General features: G+C 39.8%; 1 protein-coding gene across 1 annotated transcript in view; it reads right to left on the bottom strand.

The window, feature by feature from the left end:
* LOC134219504 (terminal uridylyltransferase Tailor-like) overlaps positions 1-13,538 on the bottom strand; it is a 49,971-nt gene that overhangs the window by 12,096 nt on the left and 24,337 nt on the right. Inside the window, exon 2 of the mRNA XM_062698247.1 lies at positions 8,807-9,980. Within this exon, the coding sequence (XP_062554231.1) occupies positions 8,807-9,980 (1,174 nt within the window). The remainder of the gene's footprint in view (positions 1-8,806; positions 9,981-13,538) is intronic.

The raw sequence follows: 13,538 nt of genomic DNA, 5'->3' as shown, positions 1-13,538 counted from the left end.
GAACAGCTTCTATTGGAGCAGTCGGATCACAATTCATTTTTCTCTATATTATCGAAATAAGTGCAAAATGAAAAAAAAATCATCTGTTGGTGATCGATTTATTCAGAAAAGTATGGACATCCCTGCACTGTCGTATGAAAACTTTTCAACAGTATGACTGTCACTGTAAATTAGCAGGAAGATTTGCTAGAATAAACAAGAAGAAAACACGTTTAGATTCCTCTTTGCTCGCTAGATGACGTTGTTATCACCGGCAAATGGTTCGCCATTTCGTTGTATGGAAAAGCTCGAAGTGAACCATATTGTTATTGATTTTTTGAAAATGGCGTATACGTCACATTTTCAGATTACGGCAGTATAGCTCCGTTATTAGTGAAATTAATTGAACGAACTGTTAGGCAGAGTTGTAGATAAACCTTTGCTCTAGAAGTCCACCATACAACATATATTGAAATTTAGCCTCTGGAATGAGTTATTGACAAACTACTAAATGATCAAAAACATATAACTAAATGATCGATAACATCCTTGGATACCGGAGAAGATCAAGATTTTTAGTCACATTCTTGTTGGATTCACTGCTAATTGATGATTGGGAAGCCGCTAGGCCTGTGACAAATTAATCGCGAAAAATCTTGCAAATCCGTTAAATCATTGCAGAGGATGCAGAGAAAAGCTCGACTATTTTTTAATAATTTTGCCTTCGGTGAAAGCATGGATACAAACCCATCCATAGATATAAAACTACAATTCTAACTCAAAAGGAAATTTAAGCATTTAAATGAAAGGCACTAGAAATATTAGTTCTGGAATCAATATTACGATAACATATATTGATTATATTATTAAAATGAAACAAATTTAGCAAAAAATATTTGGTAGGTGAAGTTGCAAATACCTTCCTGATGAAACATATAACATTTCGGCGAGGCAAAACGCCCTAGTGGAACTATCCTACAATGTACTTGCGTCTCCACGCACTGTCCATACCAGAATGCTGATGTGCCGACGCATGGTACATTGTTCCCTAAGAGCTGCCTGCTAAAAGGCGTTTTGCCTTATGAGTTTTCCGGCAACGAAATATCACCACTTTTTTGAAATGTGAATATTATCAATAGGATTGAGATTTTTTTCTAATTTTAATATGGCATCAGCTAGCTATATTGTTTAACTGTTGCGTGAGGTAGAAACACCCATGGAAATCGTTATAGCTAAGGCATAAAAGCAGTCTATGCTTAGTTAGGGCATATTGCCCCTCCTTCCCCTAAGGCCCAAATTACCTTCATCCAGTCATTGACAAGAAAACAGCCACGTGCTTGTACCACCCCCAGGAAAAAATCCGCCCCCTGAGGCGAAAATGCATTCCCCAGCTGAATCGAGGAAGCACAGGGGGAGAAGGCGGAGCACTGAATCCCTACCCCAACATGTGCGACATCTGGATTTGGTTCTAAACTGTAAATAACAGTGTTAATTCTCTACCACCTTTTTGTTATGGCGAGGCAATTTTTATGCACACTTTTGTTTTTGATATTTTATCAAAATTAAACACTCAATCATGCAGCAAATTAACGATGTGGTATGCTTGAGATACCTGCTTGATTATAGGGACTCGATAAAGAATTTATTTGCAGTAACTAACCGAATATAAACATGTTCACATTAACGATTGCGCCCTAACACCGGTTCTAAGCTTCGATGCAGAGTACACAAGCTTTGTTCGCAAGTGACAGACGTATGCGGCCCTTGGGGAAGCACTCTTGTTTTAAAACTACATACATCAACATATAGTGGTGACTTCAATACATACGTGGGATGCTTCATTTGGATGAATTTCGTAATAGTATTTGAAAAAACTGCCTTTTGCCGAAAATATTGCAAAGTTGAAAAAATATTTTTCCAGGAAGGGAAACCGTCGATTTACTCTCACGCTCTCTTATACTTTGCAGATACTCGGAAATCATCGTTCAGTGTTGCGTGTTGATTTGTTCTATATGTTATGCTTGTTTTCTCGAATATGTACGTAAACATCAAACAATAATCTATGAAAATGTTGCTTTTCATGCTATATATTGACACCAAATATGTGAAAACTAAACTGTGAAAACGCAAGCATTCATAAGAAACGCAGGTTATTTATTTTTTCATAACTCAAGTGTTGATAATGTAATGTAATGCTAAAATAATAATGTAATGCTAAAACGGCATCACTTTTCATGTACACAGAGAGAAGACCGATCATATGGTCATGTAAACAATCCATTGAATCTGGACGAACATTTGAGAAGGTAGTCAATTGCATCATAATTTTACATTCATGTAAAATGCATGTAGGAAATTGTGTAATTAGGAGAAGGATGCACAACAAATCAATCTCAGATGTATGTTTGAGGTTGTTTATGCGTATCACTATAATCTGTGCGCTTTCTTATTTGGTATTGAAAAGGACGTTAATATTTTGTGGAAATATATAGAGTTTGATACCTTTTGAAATGTTTAAGTACTTTGTACAAAATCAGATCTGAGCGAATGAGTAGGCTCTCCGCAAAAAAAAGAAGCGAACAGCAAGAAAAAGAAGTCGATTTGATGTATGACATTTGAACCTTAAGTGTAAAAGAAAAAAAATCGATCTGTTGAGTGTTGATGATTGATTTATTCAAAAAAGTATGGACATCCCTGCACTGTCGTATGAAAACTTTTCAACAGTATGACTGTCACTGTAAATTGGCAGGAAGATTTGCTAGAATAAACAAGAAGAAAACATGTTTTGATTCCTTTTTGCTCGCTAGATGATTTTGTTATCACCGACAAATGGTTCGCCATTTCGTTGTATGGAAATGCTCGAAGTGAACCATATTGTTAATATAATATATTTGCTTTCACCATAAAATTGAAAGCGCAACGACAGTATATTACAAAACAAACCTGAAAAAATATTATTGTGTTGACATCCTCATCTTAATTTGCATCATCAGTCCATTTTGTTTTTATTTTTTCGTAATTTTGTTTTCCTTTTTTTCAAACCAACATTTTTGACAGCTGCCGCAACCAAATTCCCTTTTCTGCGGGTGTTTTAAAAGGGGTTTCCAAATACGCTTATATGGTTTCACAGTGTGACGTCACACGTATGTAGCCATGGCTGCGTCCTGGTGAATTTCTTTCATATTTGACAGGTATCGGTGGTTTGTATATAAAAAAAAGGTTCATCCGCTTGCTGCGGGAGATAGGATAAACCTCATGAACCTACCACCGATAAAAGTCAAATTGAGTTCATTTGATTGAGTTTTTGAGGTTATGTTTATTCGATGTAAAACCTTATAAGAGTGAAATCAGTAGAGAATGAAACTCTAAATTTTCGACCACTATTCTAGTTTGAATCTGCAGCAAAATATAACAAACTCGCTGGTTTCACATGAAATCATCATGTTGCTGCCGAAAAAGGCGCCGCAATTGCAAAGTGGATTGATCCGTAGATAAAATGACGCATTCATACACCAAAACAATTGGAAAATATTTGAATCTCGTGATTCATTCGTGGTTTGAATCGTCAAAAAATAGAACGGAGCGTTATACCCAGGTCGGTGGCACGGCGCCATGTTTTTGTAGCCAACATCTCAGAATAAAATTTTTGATAGTATGTGTTTTGTTTACAAACATCACATTTGATTTCCATTAGGATACAGAACTGTCAGTGGGATACGGTCGCGCAATGTTGGCTGCAAAACAAACCTATTGTGTAAGATAGGGATGCCACCGGGCTGGTTATAGAGTAGAGTGGGGCAAGAGTGCGCGTGGGGTAAGAGTACGTTTTCGATTTTTTGAAGTAATAAAAAAAGATAAACTAGCAGCACTGCATCAGTTTGAAAGGTATTCTGGCCAACTATTATCATATGTAATTGTAAACGATTTGAATAAACAACAAGGGAGATATGGAGTTAGATAACTTTTTGTTCATTTTGCTAAAAATAATTGGATTTCCGCAACTAGTATTACATTACCATATATACGTTCAATCAGGTGAACATTATACCATTTCGGTAACCTATTGTATAGAGTACTTTATGGTACAGAACACCAATCCGGTTGGTTTTCCAAGAAGTCAAAACCATTACTTGAATAATTTTTGAGACTGTGGGGTAAAAGTACGCAGGAACCGGTGGGGCAAGAGTACGCATATGCATCTAAAAAGCTGCAACTAACTTTTGCTACCGGAGGAGTGGAAAGAAGGGGTTATATGAAAGGGGGGGGGTTATATCTACAAGAAAGGCGACAAACTGGAGTGTGAGAACTTTCGAGCGATCACCATCCTTAATGCCGCCTACAAAGTGATAACCCAGATCATCTTCCGTCGTCTGTCACCATTAGTGAACGAGTTCGTGGGAAGTTATCAAGCCGGCTTCGTTGACGGCCGCTCGACAACGGACCAGATCTTTACTGTACGGCAAATCCTTCAAAATGCCGTGAATACCAGGCCCCAACGCACCATTTGCTCATTGATTTCAAGGAGGCATACGACAGTATAGACCGCGTAGAGCTTTGTAAAATTATGGACGAGAACAGCTTCCCTGGGAAGCTTACCAGACTGATCAAAGCAACGGTGATGGGGTGCAAAACTGTGGGGAGATTTCGGGCGAACACTCCAGTTCGTTCGAATCGCGCCGGGGACTAAGACAAGGTGATGGACTTTCGTGCCTGTTGTTCAACATTGCGCTAGAAGGTGTCATGCGAAGAGCCGGGTGTAACAGCCGGGGTACGATTTTCAACAGATCCAGTCAATTTATTTGATTCGCGGATGACATGGACATTGTCAGCCGAACATTTGCAAAGGTGGCAGAACTGTACACCCGCCTGAAACGTGAAGCAACAAAAGTTGGACTGGTGGTGAATGCGTCAAAGACAAAGTACATGCTTGTGGGCGGAACCGAGCGCGACAGGGCCCGCCTGGGAAGCAGTGTTACGATAGACGGGGATACCTTCGAGGTGGTCGAGGAATTCGTCTACCTCGGATCCTTGCTAACGGCTGACAACAACGTTAGTCGTGAAATACGAAGGCGCATCATCTGTGGAAGTCGGGCCTACTACGGGCTCCAGAAGAAACTGCGGTCGAAAAAGATTCGCCACCGTACCAAATGTGTCATGTACAAGACGCTTATAAGACCGGTTGTCCTCTACGGACATGAAACATGGACAATGCTCGAGGAGGACTTGCAAGCACTCGGAGTATTCGAGAGACGGGTGCTTAGGACCATCTTTGGCGGTGTGCTAGAAGACGGTGGATGACGGCGAAGAATGAACCATGAGCTCGCCCAACTCTACGGCGAACCCAGCATCCAGAAGGTAGCTAAAGCCGGAAGGGTACGATGGGCAGGACATGTTGCAAGAATGCCGGACAGCAACCCTGCAAAGATGGTGCTCGCTTCCGATCCGGCAGGTACGAGACGGCGTGGAGCGCAGCGAGCGAGATGGACAGACCAGGTTCAAAACGACTTGGCGAGCGTGGGGCGTATCCGAGGATGGAGAGATGTGGCCTCGAACCGTGCATTGTGGCGTCAAATTGTTGATTCAGTGTTATCTGTTTAGTTCGGGGGCAGCAGGGACTTTGTCCAAGGGCTTGACGATCCCTCCCCAGGCCATCTGCGAGTTGTGGCGCCTGCCTAGGATGTGGTGGGGTTTGACAGTGGGCCCTGTTAAACCTCTATAAAAAGCTGCATGTATCCGCAAGTAGGCTCCGCCAAAGCGACCGTGTGCCGCTCAAAGCGCACAAGCCCAAGTCCTGGTGTTAGGTGGGACGCTAAACAGCCCTGACACGACGGCCCTCCGGCGAGACAGGAGGTTTGCGCAGGCCCAATAAGAGATAATGCAATCTGTTTAGATGTTAACTAAATAAATGAAATGAAATGAACTCTTATTTGTGTCAATATATACTTAAAGCACATGATTGGATAAATGCGTACTCTTACCCCACCCGATGCGCACTTTTACCCCACCGGTGGGGTAAGAGTGCGTTTTTCACTTGTCTTGCAATAAGGGTTCTACTAAAACGAATCTCAATAATTTCAATATTTTTTGCACTGGGTAACATAAAGGAAGAGTATATGAATCATCGACACTGATTTGATATGCAGAAGCTTGCTTCATAAGGGCCACATGATCGATTGAAAACTAAGTGCGTACCCTTGCCCCACTCTACTCTACCAGTTTTATTTTTTTCACAGTTGGCAGGTATAAAAAATAAATCTAGAACAGCTGCTGGGAAAATTAATGTTTCAGATTCATATTCCAACTGACAGCCCCGAACGATTTGAATCACTGCTGATTTTACTCTAAGGGTCTGTCTCATTTGGAGAATTAAACTTAAAAGTGACAGTTCCAAAATTAGAAAATCATGTGTCAAAAGTAATCTTGCTCTGCGAGCAGGGTTATTCGATAATTATTGAAATGTCACTTTTAAGTTTAATTTCAGTTTAATTCTCCAAATGAGACAGACCCTACACAGAAAAAATTCCGTGGTAAAAACTACTATTTTATAGACTACGCTCTGTTTTTAAAACTACCATAAATACCAGTCAATTTTACCATGGTTTCAGAGAAATTTACCACTGTTTCAGTTCATGTGACAACATTCCGCATGGGCCACAGTTAACTTTTACTGCGCGCATGGTAAAATCAAACGGGTTTGTTTTCTGCTGAAAATCGTCGGTGCATATTCTTAAAATAACCTCCGGAATGGTAGTTTTGACTGCAATATTTTTGCGTGTAAGAGGTTTATACTCCCCCTATTCGCAAAAGCGTCCCACGTCAGTTTTCTTCAACTTGATTAATATGCCGTTGAATTTTCAAACTCGTTTTACATGGAGAAATACAAAAAATCTAATTAATTAATAAAACCTGGAATCTTTCTGAAAAATTGGCATAATATTCTTGATCTGTATACATCACTATGGAACTATTGAATGGACCATTATACTTAAACCAATTATATTTATTTTTTGTTTAAAAGTGTAGCAAAATCAGGAATGTGACTGTTGTGCGAATAAATAACAAGATGGAACAACACAAGTGGTTTTTGATTTTCATATTTCTAGAACATAGTCAATTATTTTATTAGTTTTTCTTAAATTTGAGGGCATTTTAAGCTTATTTCTGGAAGAAAATCAAAATCGTCAAAAATCGACATGCGACTCTTATGCGAATCGCGGCAGTATAGTGAGAGAGGGCTACTTGGTCATACCTTACTCTTATAGAGGTCATCAGATGGTTGTCGTGTAATAATGGATTTTATTGTTAGTTCTTATAATTTGATCGTCAAACCATTCCAAGAGTGGAATAAGGGCCGATGCCCACGTAGCGATTTTTCAACGCTGCGTGCACGTGGCGTTGAAAAAACGCAGGTGTGCATCGGTGCGGCGACGCTGCGTTACCGCTTTTTCCCGATGCACACATGCGTCCTTTTAACGCCGTTTGCACGCAACGTTGAAAAGACGCTACGTGGGCATCGGGCCTAAAACTTGAAATGTTACTTGGGTATAGGACACTTTCAACACAATTCCCCTCGCGGGATGTGCGGACATCTGACTATTTGAAGAGAAGTATGTCGGACAGGATTTTTTGTTACACAGACGGCTCCCTCTTCGAATGTAGAGCGGGTGCAGGTGTCTACTCGCGTGAGCTAAGATTGGAACAGTCCCACGCACTGGGTGAACACTGCACTGTCTTTTAAGCGGAAATATTTGCCATGTGGAGTGTGTGTGGAGTGCAATCCGCACTGCAGAAACACATAATGGGCAAAGTAATATACTTCTGTTCAGATAGCCAAGCAGCTATCATAACCCTCGCTTCGGCCAACTCAAGGTCGAAGTTAGTAATCGCATGTCGAACTCAAATTGAGGAACTGAATTCAGATAATACGTTACACCTTATATGGGTACATGGCCATTCTTCCATAGCTGGAAGCGAATTGGCTGATGAGTTAGCTCGCACTGGAGCATCACAAGACTTTATTGGTCCTGAGCCAGCTATTCCAATATCTGAGTGTTGGGTGAAGCGTTTGATTAGCTCTTGGGCTTCCATTCAGCACAAACGGTATTGGAGTAATCATGTCGACAAACAAAATTGTATATCCGAGAGCCATCTTCGGTAGTACCAAACTATTTAGCTAATCTGTCTAAACAGAATTGCAGTGTCTTAGTCAAGGCCTTCACAGGTCACTGCAGACTCAACTATCACATGGCAAATATTCAACGTGTTGAATCTTTTGTTTGTGATGGTTGTGAATCCGATTATGGAACTTCTTATCATCTCATATGTAACTGCCCAGTTTATGCGCAACTGCGTTTCCAAATATTTGGTAAACACTTACTAAGTGAAATTGACTGGAGAAGTCTGAACCTTCAACGTATTCTGTTGTTCATAACCCGTTGTGGTAAGGAGCTATGAGCTTTTGTACGTGTTACATATATACGTTGTATGCCCTCTTCAAGGGTCCCTTTCCCAAACTTCCCATTTTTCTCCCATCTATATTCCTGCCTTTTTGTTCACTTCCTTTTCCGTCAGGTGCGTGATGATAAAGGCTGTAGAGGCGATGGCACAAATCTGCCGAATTGAGGTGAACGTGCCCCTGGAGCCGACGTTCTGATACCTGATACCTGATTAGGCCAAACGGCCTTATGCCATACGTCATTAGGAAAAACGGCTTCTATAAAAAGTTTGTTTTTGTGTGAATTAATAACCTTTCGGTACAACTTTGTTGAACGAGAAATGCAAGAACGCTAAAAGGCTATACCATATAAATATATATGTTTATACTTACAAACGGGCTGCAGCTCGAAAAAATATTGTATTAGTCGAGTGTTGCTGTGGGATAGGCCATGAGTAAACGATATATCGCAGTCGATTTTATGCTTCGTATTCCATGCTCGTAGTATAGGAGTTCTGGCACTTATTACTGGGTCAAGTTTGGTCCACTGGTCGGTTAAACTAAATACTTTCTCCGTCAATTCAACGAAGAACTTAAGCTTATCTTTGGAATATTTGAGTGATCCATCGTAGTTGTTCTCTAGGTCCAGGTAAATATCCAGATCGCTGCATTCGTTGCCAAGTCCGTTTATGCGAGAGCCAAAAAGATATGCTTTAGCTCTAGGATAGCAAGTCTGAAAAGCACTTTCCAAGGATAAAACGATCTCGTGATGGGCTGGGGATTCTAAGATTTCGTGTCGACGTGATTTATGCACCATGAACCGAGTTTTTGGGGTTATGTTTATGATGAACTTTTTGGTTTTCTTCGACAAGTCAAATTTTGTATTGGGAATACTACCCACTGCAGTGTAATCGCCATCAATCAGTCGAATCGGTACGTGAGCTTTCCGTTTAGGTTCTTTTTGTTTCTGATTTGTTTTCTCGAGTGCATTTTGTTTTGTTGGAATATGAGTCTTTCGCTGTTCTTTTCCAATGAATGAATTCTGTTCTGATGTATCATCTTTTTTCAAATGTACTACTATTGAATCTGGGGTATCCCTCTCAGAATTTATCATTGCATTGTCTGAATTTTGCATTGCAATATCTGTTCGATTGTATAATTTAGTTGAACTTTTTTGCGAACATATTTCCCCAACATTTAGTCCTATATTGTCAAGAGCTGCAACCAGATCGAGATCATCGTCAGTCAATTTAATGACTTGCGAGCTTATTTTGCCAGATTTGTGTTCTTTCAGGTGCTTCAGAAGACTGGTTCGCGTCATTTTCACCGCCCGACCGCACTGCTTACAATTGATGGTATGGTGAAAAGAGTATCCAATCAATATTTTATCATCCTTGGCATCCCAATCTGCACAACGCATGGGAGACGCTTTGCTTAAAATATTATACACAGTATCGATCAACTTGCTCAGACAGTCGAGTGTTGTGTAATCAAGTTTTGAGTAGATATTTGCGAATGCTTGAAGTTTCGTCGTAAGATTGGAGATCTCCCAGTTAAGCAGAAACAGCTGAAAAAATAAAGACATAGTTTTAATTTCTTTTTCTTTATCACAGAGGCTTGAAGCCCTTGGCTGGCTCGCCTCTTGAGATTTGAATTTGTTTGTCCTTCCCCTCGGATATGTGATCTTGATGCGATGAGTGGGCTTATGTCATTAGCAATGAGATGGCAACTAAATAATCTAGTATTTATTGACGCACTTATTTCACGCATGTGATCCAACGGACATTGTTTCCTGGAGGCTTGAATGGCAATGGCAGAGGCCTTTTGCATCAGTGATAATGATGTGAATTTTCTTCTTTTCGGCAATACTATTCGGATGCGTTCCTTAATGGCAATGAGTCATATCTACGCTTAAATCTAGCTAGCTAGATCAGTAGAAAATATGATCTACTGTTTATCGACATTAATAAGGAATTGACTGTTGGATTAACGGGCTTGGTGGTCATATGGCTACCACTTCTGTCTCATATGCAGGAGGTTGTGGGTTCAACCCCAGGCACGTTCGACGTTCCATTCATCTTAATTAGTATCTTTCCTTATAGGGCACCCCGGGGAACGTGGGACCTAAAAAACGTTAGTTCAGCAAAATTGTTAACGCATACTTAGAAAACAGGGTATTTCAGAACATCAACCACGGATACATTATTATATGCTTCCGTTGTTGAAGTGTAGACGTGTTGGAAGCCATTTATTCAATTACAAAAAATATTGATGGTGAAGGATAAAAGTAAACTACCCAATATGTAGTGAGTTGCATTCACCCAACCTCGAACATTCGTACGGGTACGGGAAACCAAAATTGAGTAAGTGGGATCGAAGTAGTTTGCCTTTACTCCCATGTTAAAAAAGTACCCAACGGAAAAATATTTACCCAACGATAGGTTGAATTTACTCAATTTCGACGTCAAGCAATAAACTCAAAGTTGGCTTCCCGTATTAAACTGGCGTTGCGTTGAATTGTTTCACTCTTTTGTTTTTGACAACAGAAAAAAAGAGTGCACTCCATGGATGAAAGAGAAAAAAAAATAACTCGAAAGTTAAACAAAAACTCAATGCTGGGTACTTTTTTTCTTCCGTGTAGAAAAGGAAAAACGAAAATTTATATAAAAACCCAAATTAATCCTCCTAGCGGTGACCATGCCTTTCTTGATTAAATCGTTTGGTTTCGCCTTAGTGTGATACACATCATACATACATATACATCATACTCGAGTCGAGTCAAGTACGAGACACTGAGGACGAAGTTTTACGCGTAAGTGTTCAATAATACGAGTTGTGTGTCACACATCGATTTAGCGTGCCTTTGTCTAATAAATGTACACGAACATTTTGAAAATTAGGCCAATAATTCTCAAGACCGACTGAAATATGACGTCAAGTACATTAAGATTTTTCAACCAACGATACCTCCAACTACCCCCCCCCCCTTTGTCAAGGCCACGATGCCAATTTTGACTCCTAACTCTAAATATAGGACAAATAAAACCGTATACATAATATAATATGGAAATAAGGAGATGTATAAAATGAAAGCTATATAAGCCCTTGAAATCACCCAAACTACACCATAACTTCACACCACCCAAACCAAACAGCATGTTGGTTGAAGCATCAATGAAACCCCTCTTTTCCTCTTCCAATCTATGACACAAAACCCAAATTAATCCACCTAGCGGTGACGATGCCTTTCTCGATTAAATCAAGATATACTGAAGGTGGTAACTTCGTTTTTTTCCAATTCCTATCTACCAAAAATGTTGGCAATTTTGTTTTCTGTAAAATAAGCATAATACATTATGTTATAATTAAGTTATGAAGATCGTGAAATTTTCTTTTATCCATTTTTGACAGAGAAATTATTTCAAGTATTGTTATTTGTAACACATAGTGATATAATTGTTATGACTAACTGGTCGGGTTGGTATATAACATCATGGGTCTCCAAGACTTCTATAAAAGGTTCGATTTCGGAGTGAAATGTACACGAACATTTTGAAAATTAAGCCAATAACTCTCAAGGCCGACTAGAACATGACGTCAAATACATTGAGGATTATTCAACCAACGACACCCTCACCCCCCTTCGCCAAGGCCCGATGCCATTTTTGAACGATTCCTAAATATAAATAGAAGACTAACAAAACCGCATACATAATATAATATGGAAATAAGGAGATGTATAAAACGAAAACTATATTCAAATTTGCCCTCCATCATACCACACGCCACCCAAACCAAACAGCATGTTGAAGCATCAATGAAACCCCTCTTTTTCCCCTTCGACGATCCCCACCGATGTGCACGCTAACCTGAACCTACCCAGAATTATGTCAAAGTGACCCAGATTCAGCAAAACCGTGGTTACTCTAATTTGGGTTCGGGTACCTTAACTCAAATCTCTATAGAAAATTATTATTGTGTAAAAAATGATAAATAAAACAATTTCCCCAACGCAAAACATTTGCCGGTTGTGCCGACAATGCTCCGCCATGATAAATTCAACTATTTCTACCTGTTTCTTGCTGCATTCCGATAAAAACCCCAACATTAATTCCAACATGCGACTTCGACGTTGTTCGACGCCATGTTGATATATCTGAAAATGTTTAAGTCCTCGTTTACCCAGATTTCGGGTTCGGCTGACTCATATCCATTTTGTTGACATACCCAGATTTTGACAACTACTAACATCAAAAAAATCCGGGTACAAATGACCCGGCCACTGGGTTGTTTCAAATTAGCGTGTATCCAAATGAGTGTCTAGTATGGTCCAATGCACCGAATGAACACAATGACGTTTGAGACGGGCGCTGTTTACTACAAATGAACACTTGCATGAACTCGATGAATGAAAAAGTATTCATTCTTAGTAAACAGCGCCCGTCTCAAACGTCAATGATGAACTCGGTGCATTGGACCATAGGAACGAAATGCGTTCATATTTTATTTATGCACTTGTTCTCGCACCGGTTGTTTCTATCAAGGTTGTTGAAGTGCAATCATGCTTCGCACCGGTGGTGAATATCCGGTTGCTATTGAGGCAAACACGGAAATAAATAAAATCAGGAAAAAAATATTATTTATTTTCAAATCTTTCAGAACGCGCTCCAACTTTTGTAATATAAGTATGTGCGTAATGCATTTTGTGATTATCAGATTAGCTAGACACACATCTGCTAGGTGGTGCTAGCTTATATGCAATAATTTAGTGAGGTGGATATCTCGAGATCTATAAGACTTAGCAAGATTTTGTCTTCTACAAAGTTGTAGCCATAACATTTATGATGGAGACTAGTTTAGTTTGGAATTCATAACGCATAGTGGCGCTAGTGTAGGAGAAATAACTTGTTAGGGTTCAATATTTCTAAATCCGTTAGAGTTAGAAAGTGGCCGCCTTCTACAAAGTTATCCGAATTATCTGTTAGGTTGGTTATGTTATATAAGATTTAAAAGGGTAGTCAAAACCAGAAGTTTAGTTTGAAACCGCAATATTCGTTGGCGCTCGAGTTGAGTTGAATCGAGTCAAGTACGAGACACTGAGAATGGCCTTACTGTAGAAGTCGAA

This window comes from Armigeres subalbatus, chromosome 3, assembly GCF_024139115.2.
Source record: "Armigeres subalbatus isolate Guangzhou_Male chromosome 3, GZ_Asu_2, whole genome shotgun sequence".
NCBI lineage: Eukaryota > Metazoa > Arthropoda > Insecta > Diptera > Culicidae > Armigeres > Armigeres subalbatus.
This window is presented reverse-complemented; position numbering and strand designations above follow the sequence as displayed.